This window comes from Vombatus ursinus, unplaced genomic scaffold, assembly GCF_900497805.2.
Source record: "Vombatus ursinus unplaced genomic scaffold, bare-nosed wombat genome assembly UNPS02009205.1, whole genome shotgun sequence".
Lineage (NCBI taxonomy): Eukaryota > Metazoa > Chordata > Mammalia > Diprotodontia > Vombatidae > Vombatus > Vombatus ursinus.
Genome location: NW_020948983.1, coordinates 58,555,369 through 58,574,090, shown reverse-complemented (window position 1 = coordinate 58,574,090; position 18,722 = coordinate 58,555,369). Strand labels below are relative to the sequence as shown.

The window sequence follows — 18,722 nt, the reverse complement described above, 5'->3', positions numbered from 1 at the left end:
TGTGTGTGTGTGTGTGTGTGTGTGTGTGTGTGTGTGTGTGTGTGTGTAAAGCCTTGAGGGGAGGCTATGTGGAGAATGGACTGGAGAAGGAAGGACCTGGAAGCTCAGACACCACTGGTAACCTTGAGGAGAAGAGTTTTAGTTAAGCAGTAGGATTACAAACCAGACTTTAGTAAAGTTGTGAAATGAGTTAAAAGGGTAGGGGGAGATGGGAATGGAGACTACAAGTATAGATGGCTTTTTCCTAAGAATTTAGCCATGAAACGTAGAAGAGGTATTTGACTATAGCTTAAGGGAGATGAGAGTCAACTAAGGTTTACTGTTGTTGTTGTTACCGTTTTTTTAAAGGTTGGGGGAATATGGTAGTGCTTGAAAGTAGCCAAGTAGGGATGAAGAGGCAGAATGGACATAGGGGACTGAAGACTAGATAGAATGATTGAGAAAGGAAACTGCTGGAAGAGACAAGAGGGTCAAGAGCAAAAGAAGAAACTATTGCCCTGGCAAATAAAAGGGTCACCTCTTCATTAGAAGCTAGAGAAAAGGAGAGAATAGAAAATTAGGTAGGTTCTGACGGACTGAATAGGAGAAAGTAGGAGCTTAGAATGGATAGCTGCTATGAGGTAATGTCCTACCATTTGCCTGGGATTCTATTTCTAACAGGTCATGCGATGGTGGGGAGTGGCATCACTTAGTTCTCTCTCTAGATAGTCAACTAGAGAAGAAAAAAAAGGATTGCTATACAGAAGTGATGGTCCAATTGGGATGCAATAAGAAATTTGTACTGACAGTTCTGAGACTTCCTCCAACGTTATCCAGTACCATGTAAGTAGGAGTAAAAATGTTTGAGCCTAGTGTCAGGGGTCCTATAAGACAGGGTCCTGATGGCAGGAAGTCTAGTGTCTGAGGCTAGGTTCCGAGCAAAGTCCTGAAGTTGAATGCCTGGTGTCAGAGGTACTACCTCTGCCCTGTCCTGGGTCAATGGTTCTTGAAAGTGTAATATTGTTTGTTAAGTCAGGCAAGAGCAGCAGTAACTTCTAGGAGAATAGATTATGTTGGAGAGAAGGAGAATAGGGCATTCACTCAAAGTGAATGAAGCTACCTCCTTTTGTCTATCAATGGTGGTTTACAGGAATGGAGGTCTTTTAAGGTCATTCTCGCTGGGTCACTTCGAGTATAAAGTAAAATAAGTTGAGGAAGGAGAGAGCATTAACAACTAGGAAATTCAGGACAGCCTCTCAGTACACCTGAACTTAGCTTTGAAGGAAATTAAAATTTTAAATGGTAGAAGTGAGGTTATGATACATTGTAGGTAATGAGGTGACAAGACAATAAAAGCACAGTATGAGAACATGGAATGCCAAGTTTGGGGAACAATAAGCATGCCAGTGTGGCTGAAAGGTAGAATGCACAAGGGGGAGTTGTGTGAAAAAAAATCCAGAAAAGGAGACTGGAGCTAGATTTCAAAGGGCTTTAAATGACAAGTTCTCATTTCACAGAGGCAACGGAAAGCTTCTTTTCTTGAGAAGGGGAAGAACAATGGTAAGATCTATATTTTAGGAAGATTATCTTTTAGTTGTTTGGAGAATGGATAGGAGATCCTAAGATAGGATAGGAGATCCTAAGATAGGATAGGAGATCCTAGAAGTAGGAAACAAATTTAAAAATTATTACAATAGTGTAGGCCAGTGGTCTCTAAAGTTGAGTCTTAGGGGCAGCTAGGTGGCGCAGTGGATAGAGCACTGGCCCTGAAGTCAGGAGGATCTGAGTTAAAATCCAGCCTCAGACCAAATACTTGACACTTACTAGCTGTGTGACCCTGGGCAAGTCACTTAACTCCAATTGCCTTAAAAAAAAAAAAAAAAAAAAAAAAGTTTGGTCTTATCCCAGGGGGCCTATGGACTATCTCCAACGATGTGTAGTCAATTGATCACAGAGCAGGAAGATGGGCTTCATCACACTCCCAAAGCACTAGGCAACTATTGGACCTGTTTCTAATCCAACTGCATCTACTCTGACCCCACAACACTCAGCCCTTCTCTTTGCTGGGTAAACCCCCAGATTCCCTCACAGTCTCGTCATCGGACTCTCCGGGCTTCAGGGCACCCACAAGAGCAGCTGAACTGGTGCCACTGAAAAAATTCTTCCTCTTCATCAGAGTGGGAGGTGCCTCTCTAGAGAGTAGGCTCTGCCCCCAGGGAAAGTGACTAGTGAACTGAGAGTCCCAACTTCCTCTTTTTCATTTTGAGTGGGAGAGTCAGTCGGTCAATAAACATTTATTAAATACCTACTATGTGCCGGGTACTGTGCTAAGTGCTAGTGATAGAAAGAAAGGCAAAAGACAGTCCGTGCTCTTAAGGAGGTCACAGTATAATGGAGGAGACAAAATTTAAACACCTATGTAGAAACAAGTTATATATAGGATAAACTGTAACCAATCAACAGAAGGAAGGCACCAGAATGAAGGGGAAAAGGGAAAACCTTCCTGTAGAAGGAAGGACTTTAGCTGCGACTTGGAAGGATATACCAAGGAAGTCAGGAGGCAATGGGGAGGGAAAGGATTCTAGGTATGGGTTACAGCTAGAGAAAATGCCTGAAATATCTTGTGCAAGGAACAACAAAGAGGCCAGATGGGATTACACAATATATGGGGGAAGGGATGTAAGGTGAAAGAAGACTGGAAAGGTGGGGAGGGAGGCAGGTGATGAAGGGCTTTGAATGCCAAGTTTATTGAGTAGGGAGAGTGGGTGAAGTGGTCATACTTGTACTTTAGGAAGATCACTTTGGCAACTGAGTGGAAGATGGACTGGAACAGAGAGAAACTTGAAGCAGGCAGACCCACCAGTGGACTATTACAATAGTCTAGATGTGAGGATGCTTGTAGTGTCAGAGGAGAGGAGGGGGAATATATGGAAAGATGTTATGAAGGTAAAATTGACAGACCTTAGCAATGAAATGGATATCGGGGGTGAGAAAGAATGAGGAGTCAAGCCCGAGTGACTGGGAGGATGGTGATACCCTCAACACTAATAAGGAAATTAGGAAGAAAAGAGTGTTTGGGGGAGGGGAGAGATAATGAGTTCAATTTTGGACATGTTGGTTTAAGATGTCTATAGGACATCAAGTTCAAGATAGCCAATAGGCCATGGTTATATGAGACAGAATAGACAGCACAATGGACATGGTTATCTGAGACAGACGGAGAGGAGTTAGGGCTAGACACACAGATCTAATAATCACCTTCAGATATAACTGAATCCATGGTAGCTGAAGAGATCACCAAGAAAAATTAGTAGAGAGGGAGAAGAGGGCTCAGTAGAGGGATACCCATAGTTAGTGGGTGAGGTCGAGATAAAGCTTCAACAAAGGAGAATGAAAGAGATGACTGGACAGATAGGACAGGTTGGACAGGAGAGCAGTGTCACAAAAACCTACTGAGTAGAGAGTATCAAGGAGAAGAGAATGATCAATGATGTAAAATACTGCAAAGAGGTCGAGGAGGATGAGGATTGAGAAAAGACACTGAGATGTAGCATTAGGAACTCGGGAGGACAGTTTCAGTTGAATGATGAAGTTGAAAGTTAGACTGTACAGAGTTAAGAAGCGAGTGAGAAGAAAAGAAGTGGAGGCACCAGATGGTGACAGCCTTCTCAAGGGGTTTAGCCAAAAAAGGAAGAAAGAAATGGAACAATATAGTGGGGATGGATGGATGGATGGATGGATGGATAGATGGATGGATGAAGTGAGGGTTTTCTGAGGATGGCGGAGATGTGGGCATGTTTGTAGGCAGCAGGGAAGCAAATAATAGACAAGGAGAACTGAAGGTAAATAAATGAATGGGGATGATGGGGGGGGAAGTCTGAAGAAGAAAGGACATAATCATTAGTGCACAGTAATACGTGTAAATAACTTATAAATAAGTAAATAAAAACACATTGGGGAGCAACAGCCACCATCATTTTTAAAAAACTGTGTGTTCAATCAAAAGAATTTGGAGATCACTGATACAGATGGAAAGTAATGAGTGTTTGAACTAGCATGATGGCTAACTGGAGAAAAGGGAATATTATACAGGTCAGACACTCAATCGACAAGCATTTATCGAACATCTACAACATGCTAGGCAGTGGGGGACACAAAGACAAAAAATGAAACAGTTCCTGCCCTTAAGGGAATTACATTCTATAAAGGAAGACAACATGTACACACATATACATAAGATATAGACAAAATAAATGGAGGACCAGGAAAGACTTCATATGTGAAGAGTTGGATTTTGGAGAAGAGAAAATTAATTCAGTTCTGGACATGTTGAGTTCAAGATGGCTACGGAACACCCCGTTAAATGTTTAATAGGTAATTGGTAATCAAGGACAAGAGCTAAGGAAAGAGCCAATGGGTACATATTCAGAGTTTGCAGTTATGGGCATAGAACTAATAATAAAATCCATAGAAACATAAAAGATCACCAATAGAAAAAGTGTAGAGAAAAAAAGAATAAAGGACCCAGGGCAAAGCAATGAAGATCACCCCTGATTAGGGACCAGACATAAACGATAAGAGTAAGAAATCATCGTCATGAAAACCCAAGGAGGTCAGAGTATCCAGAAGTGGTCAATAGTGTCAAAAGTATCAGAGAGGTCAGGAAGAATGAGATCTGAGAAAAGGCCATGGAATATAGGAATTAAGAGATTGTCTTTGAAGAACAAAGTTTCACTAGTGGTGAGGTCAGAAGTCAGATTTTAAAAAGTTGAGAAGAAAGTGAGAGGTAAGGAAATAGAGGTTATGAGTGCTGATGGTTTCTTCTAGAAGCTTGGACACAGGCCCCAAATGTGGTAGATAAATAATGTTTTAAAAAACACAAAAACCTAATGTACTTTATAAGAAAAAAATTTGAAATTTAATTCTATTAGTCATTATTTACCAGATCAATTTAAATTCTAACTCTTGGCCCTAGAATTCTTTCTCGAACTAACACTTACCCTTTGTTATTTAATGGCGATGCAGGAGATACCGAAGGGCAGGTTCGCTTGGCAGATGGTTCTTCCTCTTCTTCATCTGATGAACTGTCTATAGTGAGATCAATTACTTCTACTTTCTTATTTTTGTTTGAAGATTGGTGGTGAGAAGATACTTGGTGATCCAAGGGAGAACCCAAGCATCCTACGGGGGAAACACAGTGGTTTAATTTAGAAAGAAAATACATTTTAGGGCAGCTAGGTAACATAGTGGATAGAACACTAGCCCTGAAGTCAGGAGGACCTGAGTTCAAATCCGACCTCAGAACAAACACTTGACACCTACTAGCTGTGTGACCGTGGGCAAGTCACTTAGCCCCAATTGCCTAAAAAAACAAAACAAAACAAAACAAAAACATTTTAACATTTTTTTTTTCTTTCTTTGAGAAATCTAATGAATCATCAGTTACAGTTTGGAAAAATGAAAAGGTGAGCTGCTCCTTTTAGTTCTGAATGCTGTTTTAATATGAGTTGCTAAACCTTTATGATTTAATTTTTTTAAGTGTGCTTTTTATTGCCCCTTTGTGATGAAACCAAGTACTCTGACTTATACCAAATTATCTGTGCAGTATTCAACATGTTTCAGGTGATTAAAAAATGTGAGTAAAGATTTTAAATCTAAGTTATGGTGGCTTCCTGGGGAAAATATAATAAAAGCCGTGCCAAAAAGCAAGTGAAATGAGAATACTGACCACTCCACATCAAGTCTGTCAAAAGCACAATTTCAGGGACAGCTAGGTGGCGCAGTGGATAGAGCACTGGCCCTGAAGTCAGAAGGACCTGATTTCAAATCCGGCCTCAGACCAAACACTTGACACTTACTAGCTCTGTGACCCCAGGGAAGTCACTTAACCCCAACTGTCTAAAAATTTAAAAAAATAAAATAAAATAAAAAAAGCACAATTTTGCCAATGAGTTATTGGATTACGTTACTTTGAAATTTTATATCAGAAAATTTGGAAAAAGTTAGGCAAAAAGTTTAACTTAAAAGGAGTTTTTCTACTTCTGAATACTAAGTAATTTCTACAAATGCTTGAGATAATCATAAACTTCAGTTTTTTAATGCAAAATTTTTTTTGTTACTAAAATGCTTACATCAGCATAACATTTTAAAAATACTCACCATCAACTCCATTATAAGAAGCAGAAACTTCCTGGACCTCCTTTTTTGATCTCATGGGAGCCCAAGATCCATCCTCCTTAAACTGTATTTCATCACAATCAGTACAGTACTTCAGGATTTCCATAAATAAACTATAAAGAGAAAAATTTCATTTATGAGTATCAAACTTTTAATGAAAATTCAGCATAACTAAAAAGAAGAGTAATAAGAGTTATTACTGTTTTGAAAACTTTAAGCAAAAATGGAAAATCTGTATATTGTTGCAGTGTCTAAAAATATCCATGAGTTACAGGGAAGTAGACCAGAACTCTATTTTTTTTTTCTTGGTTCTCAAAATGTTCCATTCCCTAATTGATAAATGGTCAAAGGATAGGAACAGGCAGTTTTCAGAAAAAGAAATCAAAACTATCAACAATCACAGGAAAAAATACTCAAAATCATTATTAATTAGAGAAATGCAAATTTAAAAAACTCTGAAATACCACCTCACATCTATCAGATTGGCTAACATGACAAAAAAGAAAAATGACAAATGCTGGAGGGGATATGAAAAAATTGGGACACTAATGCACTGTTGGCAGAGTTGTGACTAGTCCAACCATTCTGGAGAACAATCTGGAACTGTGTCCAAAGGGCTATCAAATTGCATACCCTCTGACCCAGCAATATCACTATCAGTTCTGAATCTCAAAGAGATCAAAAGAAAAGGGAAAAGGATCTATTTGTACAGATATTTACAACAGCTCTTTTTGTAGTAGCAAAGAATTGGAAATTGAAGGGATGCCCATCAACTGAGTAATGGCTGAATGAGTTGCAGCCTTTGATTTGTGATGGAATACTATTGTGCTATAAGAAATGACAAGCAGGATGGTTTCAGAAAAACCTGGGAAGACCTATATGAACTAATGCAAAGTGAAGCGAGCAAAACTAGGAGGCACTGTACACAGTAACAGCAATAATGTAATAATGATCAAATGTGAAAGACTTAGCTACTATGATAAAGACAAAGATCAACAACAATTCCAAAGGACTCATGATGAGAGAGAGAACTGATGAACTCTGAGTGCTAATGGAAGCATACTTTTTTCACTTTTTATATTGTGTGTGTGTGTGTGTGTTTCCTTTTGCAACATAGCTAATATGGAATTATGTTTTAAAAGACTTTCCATATATAATCAATATCATATTGCTTGTCTTCTGAAGTGGTAGGTGGAAGGGCAGGCTTGGAGAGAATTTAGAACTCAAAAATTTTAAAAAGAAAGTAATTTTTTTTACATGTAATTGGGAAATATTTAATGAAATAAAAATATTATAAAACTTTTAAAAAATTGAAAGTATCAGAATTCCAATCAATGCAATGACTAATCTTGACTCTAGATTGGTAATGAAATATACTCCACCCCTCCCCCAGTAGAGAGGAGACAACAGGCAATGTTAGATATGGTCAATATGTCATTTTGTTTTGCTTCATTGTACTTATTTGTTACAGTATCTATGAATACCATCATCTTTGTCATGAACATTTCTTACAGGCTTTTACTATGTGTCAGTGGGGGAAATAGTTGGGAGGTGGAGGGAAAGCAAGTGGAGCAGAAATTCAGAAGAAGGACCCAAAGTACCAGGCAGAATAGGAAAAAGAATACAGAAGAGGAAGAAGGAGTAACTTTAGGTATTATGGATTAAGTATGCATCAGCACAAAGTTCATCACACAGAAGGAACCAAAAATTTAAGTTATACTGAGGATATTGGGAATATTATGGGAAAAAAATGAAGAAATACAAGAGAATAATAAAAAGTGTGGGAGGAAAGGAAAGTTTTTTCAGTGAGTAGGCAACCTACAGAAATGGGATAACTGAAAGCTCAACTTTTGTCTTTTGCAGAGTTGTATGATCCTTTCTTTCCTATGGCTTCATATGTTTTGGGGTAGCATGATATATTGGTTCAAGACAGTAAATATACAATTGATTAGAACTATTAATGAATCAAAATTACATCTTTTTATTTTTAATTACTAAGAGTAAAGATAGTAAAATGTGCACTTTCAAAACAAGATGACATGCCAAAGAAGTGAAAACTTTAAAAATATTTTAGATGACCATCTTCAAGTTGTAAATATAAGCTTTACTTCCAAAGTGGCTTACCCATCAATAATGAGGTGTTCATATGGAGCCTTCTTATCACATACAGGACAAACCCAAGTTGGCTTTTTCTCATTCATCTGAATATACAGAGTTGCATCAAAACATTGCAGGTGTGAACACGTCAGTGCCCGACATGGAATAGTTAGGCGCATTTTACCAAGCTTTAAGGGAAAACAAAACAAAACAAAAATCCAAGAGTGTTTTTTTTTTCATGGTTTAAACTTCAAATTAAGTTTTCTGAAATACCACATACAGGTTATAATTTCTATTTAAACAGGCCTGGCTAAAAGCAAATGTTTCGCTATGAAGAATGACGCAAATACTTAGTCTGTAAAACTTATTTAGTTTTAAATATCCTAAAGCATTTCATAACATATAAACATACTAGCTTTGGAAAGGCCGAGTGAACATTTTAAAAAATGTGATTATTATAGCAGCACATTGTAATATAATGTCATTTACTAATGGTAGTTTCAGAGAATATATAAAAAACATATCTTTCTCAACTTTTGAATAAATGGTTCCAAGAACAAGCTTCCATCTCAAGATGTCCACAGTCTCTGCCAGAAAATGTCAGGTACAAACTAGAGAGCTCCCTGCTAGGAGACACCTTTGGACTTGTGGAAACTATAGGGTACGTCTTCTTTCCCTGTTACTGGGGCTGAAAAAAAGTGAATCTAACAGGAATTGCTGTTACTTCTATTTATCACTTATCCCAGACCAATTGGTTTTTGTCTTTCCTGGGGAGAAAGCTGACCTGCTACACAGATACTCTATTTCTAAATTTCACCACATTCTGAGAATGTGGACAGAGTATAGTGTTCTCTACCTTCCACGTGGCAACCAAGTTCTACTGTATTTGATTGATTGCATCATTTAGTGGCTCAAATTTCTCCTGCTTCCAAAGAAAATGCTCTATAAGCCATTCAAGAGCCATTTAATCAAGTCCCTATAATGCATACCAGGTACTTAGAGAGACATAAGTCCCTGCCTTCACAGAACTTAAACTTAATAAGATACACACAGATATGCAGTGCTAAATAATATGTTACAATAATTTACAATTATTCCAATTTAAAATTCATCTTAAGGATTACGTACAAGGGAGAACTGATATAAAAGATATTACTGAGGACATGAATGACCAAAAAAGGAGGTGAAATGGTCACTCAGTTAAAATGGATATTTAGAAAAGATGGATTGTTCCAGTGGTATACTGGAACTTGGTATCATATTAAAAGAATAAGATGAAGGCTTTTAGCATGTTAGAACATTTGTGAAGGATTTATGAGAAAACATGGATAATGGTATAGCATGAGAAGGTATAGGAGATGCAACCTGTTTTTATAGAAAGTGTACCCATACAGATGAAACCATACATCTACTAAAACATTAATATTTACAAAAAATATAGCACAGAATAGGATAACATCCCATTTGAAGTGAGAGGAAGTGAAGATAATTTCTGACTTGGGGTGGGACAGAGAGGATTAAGTGTAAAGTCTGGTTGAATTTTGAAGGATATGTAGGGTTTTACAAGATTGGGTTGGGGAGGATATTTAAGGCACAATGAACATCATGAACAGGTGCAGAGGTAAAAAAGCACATGTAAAGGGCAGCAGTATGATGGAAAGGATACAGAATTAGGGAGTGGAAAGGCTGTAGAAGGTTTTGAATACTAGGCTAAGGAACAGGCAAAGGGGAGCTACTCAAGAAGAAGGATGCAAAAGAGGAAGAGACTGGAAATGGGGAGACTAATTAGTAATCAAGGAGGGGTGATGATGAGGGCCTTTACTAGGATAGTATCAGAGAGAAAAGAAAGTATGATTTTGAGAAATATTGTGAAGGCAAAAATCAATAGGAGTAGTAATTGAATATGTATGAAGGATAAAGTAGCAGGAAAGAAAAAGCTTTTGAGAGAGAAGAAAGTCAGAAGGAAGGATTCTGCTTTGGGGAGAGAAGATGAGGCATTATTTTCAGCAGTTGACTTCGAACTTTGGTATCATATATTTCAGCTATGCTCTAACTTCAAAAGAAGTTTTAGCTGTCAATATTGGAAAAAAGCTAAGAATTCATTTAGGAAAAAGAATTAGCATGATTTCAGGCCTATAAAAGTCTCATCAGTTTCAGAGATGTATAGAATTCTCTATTTTACTAAGGATATAAACTAAAATTTAGAGCCCAAAATTATTTTGCCAATACTAATTCTTTGTTAGACATTTCCAGGCAAATCAACTAAATGCTTCTGGCCTTGAATTTCTCCCTCTGCAAAATGGAAGTAACACATTACCTGAAGGATATTGTGATGTCAAATTATACAATGTCCTTGAAAGTCTGTAAGTCTTTTACAAGAAGAAAGGATCTAAATAAGTTGTCACTCATCAAATTACATAAAGAAATATTTAGATGGAGGATTGTCCTATTCATTTTATTAGATAAGTGAATTAAGATAAAAAACCACATTCGTTTCAAATCTTTTAGCAAGCTACAAGTGAAAACAACAAGCAATATTTAATTCTATTATGCTAATAAAAGCACAGCCAGAATAAACTGTGGTATGTGATTATGGTGGAATACTACTGTGCTATAAGAAATGATGAGCAGGATGCTCTCAGAAAAACCTGGAAAGACTTACATGAGCTGATGCAAAGTGAAATGTACTGTGTACAAAGTAACAACAATACTGTAAGATGATCAGATGTGGATGACTTAGCTGTTCTCAGTAATGCAATGATCCAAGACAATTCTGAAGGACTTATGATGAAAAATGCTATGCATCCCCAGAGAAAGAATTGATGGTATCTGAATACAAATTGAAGCATACTTTTTTTTTTACTTTATTTTTCTTGTTTTTTTTTTTGTTTGTTTATTTGTTTTTCTGGTGAGGCAACTGGAGTTAAGTGACTTGCCTAGGATCACACAGTTAGTGTCAAGTGTCTGAGGCCGGATTTGAACTCAGGTCCTCCTGACTCCAGGGCCGGTGCTCTATCCACTGCGCCACCTCGCTGCCTCTTGGACAATGTTTTCTTTCACAACATTACTATTACAAAAATGTTTTGCATGACTATACATGCACAACCTATATTAAATTTAATTCTTAATGAGGGGGATGAGGAGGAAGGAAGGGAGAGAATTTGGAACTCAAAAGTTTTAAAAATGAATGCTAAAATTGTTTTTACATGTAACTGGGGAAAAATAAAATACTAAATAAATAAAAAATAAAAACACAGCCATCATTGTGTATAAATTTGCCAGTAACAGGTCAGGTTCATATATGTCAAATACAGCATATTTTTGGCTCAGGATTTAGAGGATGTTCATATGTACATACACACATATATACAAACTTGGATTCATATTTGTTGAGGTGACAGGGAACAAGGGGAGATGAAGTGTCAGTTCTGGAGACACAGGAACCACTGATGTCACACCTATTAAATATCCCCAAATCCTACCCATCTGCCTGGGACTCATTAGTGACTGTAAGGACTAAAAGGGAGCTCAAAAAAGAATCTCAAGTCTGTCTTGACAGTGACTACAGCAACTCCTCTTGTATATGAGAACACAGTCTTCCATGAAAAATGGGAGCTGGCTCTTACATTTTTAGGTCAAATTCACAAGTAGATTAAATAACTATGAAGTAGCATTATTTTTGTTACTATCTTTACTATTTGTTTAACTATTCATCAATTAATGGGCCTCAGTATGTCCAAGAGCTTTTCTTTACTTTTAATTTGCTGTAAGAACAGAACACAGATATCCAGATTTGTCAAAATACTGTGTAAAGAGTCTTATCTCCTCTCTACCCTAGAGAGGCAATATATAATATATATAACATATAATATATAATTTTGCAGAACATGGATGCAGATACGAAGAAGAGATACAAACAGGAAGGATAAAGCAGAAAATAAAGAGACACATGAAAAAAAAGATACCTAACAGATCTAGGGATACAAGAAAAGATCATGACCAAACAAGTGATAGAGAGGTTCACAAAAGATAAAATGAATAATTTTGATTACACAAAATTAAAAGATTTTTGCACAAGTTCAATAAAGCCAAGATTAAAAGGAAAATAATAATAAATAATAAAAGAGAATAATCTTTGCAGCAAGTTTCTCTGTTAAAATATTACTCCAAGATACATAAGGAATTGATTCAAATTTATAAGAATATGAGCCATTCTCCAATTGATATATGGTCTAAGGATTTGAACAGCAGTTCTCAAAGAAAGAAACCCAGGCTATCTATGCCATATGAAAAAAAGATGCTCCAAATCACTACAATGTAGAAAAAAGCAAATTAAAGTAATTCCAAAATTTCACTTCATATCTGTCAGATTGGAAAAGATAGTAAGAAGGAAAATGATAAATGCTGGAAGGGCTATGGGAAATCACGCCCCCTGATTCATTCTTAGTGGACCTGTAAATGAGTAAAACCATTCTGGAAAGCAATTAGGAATTACACATAAAATTTATTAAACATTACATACTTTGTGACCCAGCTATACCACTACAACAACCCCCTCCTCAATCAAAGAAATAGAAAACAGTTCTATATGTACATAAATACTTAGAGCAACCCTTTTCATGGTGGTAAAAATACTTGAAACTAAAGGGATATCCAGCCCATCAACTGAGGAATGGCTGAATAAACTGCGGTATATGAATGTGGTAAAATACTATTGTGCTATTAAAAAATAAGGAAATGAATGGTTTCAAAGAGATATGAAGAGATTTACATGAATTGATGCAAAAGTAGGTAAGCAGAACCAGAAAAGCAATTTACAATAAAAGCAATATTATAAAAACAATTGTGAAAAGTTTTAAAAATTGCTAAAGAAGGAAATGAACGGAATCAGGAAAACAACTTACACAATAACTATATACTATAAATACTATTACTAATACTATAAAGACAAACAATTTTGAAAGTTCTAAGAATTATAATCCATGCAATGACCAGTTATGATTCCAGAGGGGGACTGAAGATGAAACATATTTTCTACCTACTGACAGAGAGGTGATAAATTAGTTCTTCTTTTCTTTTTTAATAGAGAGAGAGGTGGGAAGGAGAGAAAACATATTTCTATTGCTTTCTTAATTATAATTGTGGGGAAAAAAAGAATGGTACTTTGTTAACTACTAATTTATGAACTGTGCAAAAACTCAGATCAGTATTTTTGTTTGTTCCCCCCCCCCCGAGAAAAAAGCTCACTGTAAAGGGGTCACAAGTTCATGTTATCCAATCTCAACTGGGACTTCCCTGCAATAAGGTAGTTCTTTTATTCCTCCCTCATTATTTCTCTCATTCCTCAAAGACACTATTCCAAACCTTTCTTTTCCTTCCTCAAGTTTCCCATATGAATGCAGTAGAATATTTCTATTTCTCCTCACCCTCCTTTCTCTGAGCTCAGGACTCTTGTTTTCTACTTTTCTGAGAAAACTGAAGCCATTTCATGAGTACCCTTTTTCCTTTTCCTATTAACCTACTGCCTTCAAATGTGCTCAACATTTCTGTTTGCTTCTTAATAAACAATCACTAGATCCTAGCATTCCCTCAGGCTCTTATCTTATGTCTTTTCCCCTTTCAGCCAAACTCCTTGAAAAAGTTGTCTATACTTTGCTGCATCTACTTTTCTCACTTGCTTTTGTTCCCTTTGCAATCTGGTTCCAACTGCATCACTCAATTGAAACTGCTCTCTCCAAAGGTAATAATGACCTTTTTTTTTTTAAAGGCAACTGGAGTTAAGTGACTTGCCCAGGGTTACACAGCTAGTTAAGTGTCAAGTGTTTGGTCTGAGGCCGTATTTGAACTCAGGTCCTCCTGACTTCAGGGCCGGTGCTCTACCCACTGTGCCACCTAGCTGCCCCTTAATGACCTCTTTCTCACGTGACAAATCTGATGTTTTTTTTTCAGTCCTCATCTTTTTTGACCTATCTGCTACATATGACATTACTGTCCACCCTCTCCTTGGGGATGCTCTCCTCAACTTTGGGATTTTGTGACACTATCTTCTTCTCCTGGTTTGAGAACCTAACTGCTCCTTTGCTGCACCATGCTCCTTAATTACTGTAGGTATTCTCCAAGGTTCTGTTGTATGGTCTCTTCCTTTCTTTTTCAATACCACTGGTTTTTAACCTTCTCTGTGTCATGTGGCAGTCTGGTGAAGCCTATGGATCCCTTTTCAGAATAATATACCACCAAATCTTGACTTTTATACCCCAACAAAATCCCTCTGCGTTGGCCCCTCCTCTCCAGTCACACAGCTATCAAGTTAGTTCAAGTTTTCATCACATCTTGCCTAAATTCTTGCAATAGCCTCCTTTACTAATTGGTTTCCTTCCTTCAAGTCTCTCATCAGCCTAATCAATCCTATATACTACTGCTAAAGTAATGTTCCTTAAGTATAGATTTGACCATATAACTTTCCAACTCAATAAATTTCAGTGACTTCATGATGGCTCTGGGATAAAATATAAACTCCTGTGTTTAGCTATTATAGCACTCCATGACCTAGTTACAACCTACCTTTTTAGCCTCGTACAAAATTATTCCCCCTCCCACATTCTGAGATCCAGCCTCATTGGCCTTTTCTCTGTCCCTCACAAACTCCCATCTCCATGCCTTAGCACCAGTCATCCCACATACTGACTCAAAGATTCTATTTTTCTTTTCTTTTTTCTTTTTTTTTGCATTTGGTGAGGCAATCAGGGTTAACTGATTTGTCCAGGGTCACACAGCTAGTAAGTGTCAAGTGTCTGTCTATTTTACTTTAAGATGCAGTTCAATCACTATTATTTGCATGAAGTTTATCTTCATCCCTCCAACTGCTAGTACCCTCCTTATCAAACTGGCTGGTGTTTATATGATGCTTTAAGATTTGTAAAGTAACTTTTTTTTCTTTTACAAATTATTTTACAAATACATACGTGTGTGTTTTTACAAATATTTTATTTCAATAATCTTTGGAAGTAGCTGTTATTATTATCTCTATTTTACAGATTAGGAAACTAAGGCAGACAGCTATTAAGTGACTTGCTTAGGGTCATATAGATAGGAAGTATCTGAGGTCATATTGGAACTCAGGTCTCTCTGACTGCAGGTCAGCACTCTATTCAATGTGCCATTTAGCTGTTTACCTTGTATTTAGCTACTTTTGTATTTATTCACTATATATTTATTCTATATAAACTTTTATATATTCTTGTTGTCTTCCCCCATTATAATGTAAACTCCTTGTGAGGATTGTGTCATTTTTTGTACTTGTACCTCAGCACTTAATAAATGCTTGCTGACTGATCAGAAACTTTTTAAAGTGACACAGCAAGAGATACAAGACTGACTATATTACTGGAGGAATACATTTATTTTCCTCATAATCATAAGTTTTTCTGAGACTAGAATAACTTTTTATCTTAAAATTAATGAAGTTCCAATATAAAGAACTTTGAACTTCAGGCCTGAACAATTTCAAGCAGCAAACAGATGCATTCCCTCACTCTCCATCCTCCAGTCCCAACTATTAAGCTAGGATTAATTTGATAATCAAATATAAGGTAAATACTGAATTTGCTATGAACTTTTTTTGGGGGGGGGTGAGGCAATTGGGGTTACGTGACTTTCCAGAGTCACACAGCTAGTGAGTGTTATGTGGTCTGAGGCCAGATTTGAACTCAGATCCTCCTGACTCCAGGGCTGGTGCTCTATCCACTGAACCATTTACCTGCCCCTGAACTTTTGATACATGTGTACACAATTGAGATAAACCACTGGCATGCCAAATGGCAATTATTATTACTAAAAAAAATATTAAAGTTCAAAATTATAAAAATTTAAGGCTTTTCACTATATACCAAATTCTTCAGGTCTCATCTTTTGGTAAGCCATGGACAATGATAGTTCTGTGTTTTAATTTTAACATGCTTTTAATATGGTCTTTTTTTAGATTTATAAAACAATCACTGATGGCTGAAAAAAATTCAGATTATAATTATTAAGTGTCCAATCAGTTCATTTTCATAGTAATCTACTGTGTGTGCTAGCTATAAAAAAATTTCTTTATTTAGGAGGCTTCTATGTGAAAAGCTACTGAACAGTTCTAAGTTCTCCACTAACCTATAAATGCCCAAATTCGCTGTCTTTTTCTCAGGCCTCATTCTCCTTGAGTTGTCTGACAACCATCCTACCCTTCCTATCCTCACTGTCCTCTCCTCTATGACACTGCATTCTTTCTCCTACTATCTTTCTGACCGTTTTCAGAATGGTTATTGACAAAGGCTTTGTCTTCAGTCCTCTTCTCTTCTTCTAAATCCTCCCTTGGCAATCTCATTGATTTTCGAAGCTATAATTATATTCACCATGTACCATTCTCCACACTGTAAAGTCCCAAGCTATATATTTAGCCTTAATCTCTCTCCTCAGCTCCAATCCTGTGTTCACAAATGTCTACTGAACATCTTTACCTGGATATTCAGCAACCATCTGAAACTCAACATATCAAAAACTGAACTTGCCATCGTCCTTGAAAATCATCACCTCTTTCTGATGATGCTGCCACATTCAAATCTGATTATTACCACCACAAATCTTGCCACTATCTTAGTTCAGGTCTTCATTAACTTTTTTTCTGGACACTGTAATAATCTTAACTGGTCTCTTTGGGCCCAGTCTCCTCTACTATAGTTTTCAAATAGCACAGTTCTGATCATGTTACTTAATCCCCTGCTCAAAAACCTTCAGTAGAGCTCCCTACTACCTTAAGGAGAAAAAATAAACTCCTTAGCCTGGCATTTATGGTCTTCCACAATTTGAACAAAACTTACTTTTCTTGCCTCTACTACACTTTACAGTTCAGATAAACCCTAATACGAGGCTCTGGCCTCCATATTCATTTGCACAGGCTACTTCATCCACATTTGCTGAACTCCTCTTCCCTGCTAGAATGCCACCACTTCCATGAAACCTACTGATTTTCCCCAGCTGAAATTTCCTTTCTTGTATTTCTTAAAGTATTGTGCTTTGACCCTCCCTTTAGCCTTAATGGATTTTTTCAAACATTAAAAAAGATTTTATTGTTATCTTTAATTTTTACCATTATTTCTGAAAATCTATTTCCTCTTTCCCCTGCCCAGTGAGTCAGCCCTTGTAAGATTTAAAAAAGAAAGAAAAAAGCAGTTTAGCAGAACAGTCTGATAGTATCGTAAATGCTCTTTTCCTACCTCTGCAAAGAAGGTGGGAAATAGAATTCCTTGTGTTTTGTCTGGGGCCACACCTGGTCATCACAATGAACCAACATCCAATTCCAGCTCTTTGTTGCAGTCATTGTATGATTTTTGTAGTTCTGCTTATAAAATTATTTCTTAACGAGTCCAAACAAGAAAAAAATTGCCAGTTAATACTTACTGGACAGAGTAGAGAAACCCTTAAACTGGTCGTAGCTATTTCACTGTCTGGATCCGCAGTCAATTTCTCTTTAACTGTCATTCATTGAAGGGGTGGGGAAACATAAACAGAACAAGATACATCATCAGTTTAACATAATCAGAGAGCTTTAAAAAATCTGTTTTAGTATTTGTATTAAACATCTCAAATGAAAAGAAATAATTATATGGGCTACAAGTCATATGGTAAAAGAAGGGAAAACATTTGTGTATCCATATCCTGATAGCATTTCCTGTGAAGTTTCTTATTTTTTTACCCTGGGGAACTAAAAATTACAATGCAGCAATATAAAAAAGGAATTTACAGCAGGTAATATGCCAAACTAATAATAGATTCCTTTTTTATTATAATTCTATAATTCTAGATATTAATAGTGACTATAAGATCGTTATTTTTAAGAGACAACAGGAGGGAAAAACTAATCATAACTATCTTTTAAACTATGACAAAAATCCTTTTAGTGACATATGTAAGAGATTTGTGATAAAATTATCGTATAAAAAGGTTATTCCAATTTCACATTATAAAATAATGCAAAAGTTTTATATTAAAAAAATTTCAACCAATCTGAATTTATTTACAAATGTCTGAGTGACAGGGGATAAATCACTTGACCTCTTTTGCAGTTTCTTCACCTTTGCAATATAATTAAGCAATTTAAAATAATGTTTAAAGGATTAAAATCTCTTAAGATAAGCATCTCAAATGAAAAGATGATGAAATAGTCATACGACCTACAAATTATATAAAAGCAAGAAAATCTTTTGCCTTACTTATATTTCCACTTTAGAAGTTTTCAAAACAAAACAAAAACAAAAACAAACAAAGACTTTTCAAGCAAAGGCTAGAAGACCATCAGTTGGGGGATGAAGTAAAAGTGCCTCTTTTTAAAGGTTGCACTAATATGCTTTTGAGGTCCTATATAAATTAGACATTCCTTAAAACACAGGATCATGCCACTCCCTTGCTCAATAAAATCCTGTGGTTCCCTATTA

At 36.5% G+C, this 18,722-nt stretch overlaps 1 protein-coding gene across 2 annotated transcripts in view; it reads right to left on the bottom strand.

Annotated features, from left to right (window-relative positions):
- Nucleotides 1-18,722, bottom strand: part of PIAS1 (protein inhibitor of activated STAT 1) — a 155,289-nt gene that overhangs the window by 10,725 nt on the left and 125,842 nt on the right. For both annotated transcript variants that reach the window (XM_027851825.1, XM_027851826.1), the window contains exons 8-11: nt 17,689-17,762; nt 8,281-8,441; nt 6,139-6,269; nt 4,980-5,160 (exon numbers count right to left, since the gene is read on the bottom strand). In XM_027851825.1, coding sequence (XP_027707626.1) covers nt 4,980-5,160; nt 6,139-6,269; nt 8,281-8,441; nt 17,689-17,762 — 547 coding nt within the window. The remainder of the gene's footprint in view (nt 1-4,979; nt 5,161-6,138; nt 6,270-8,280; nt 8,442-17,688; nt 17,763-18,722) is intronic.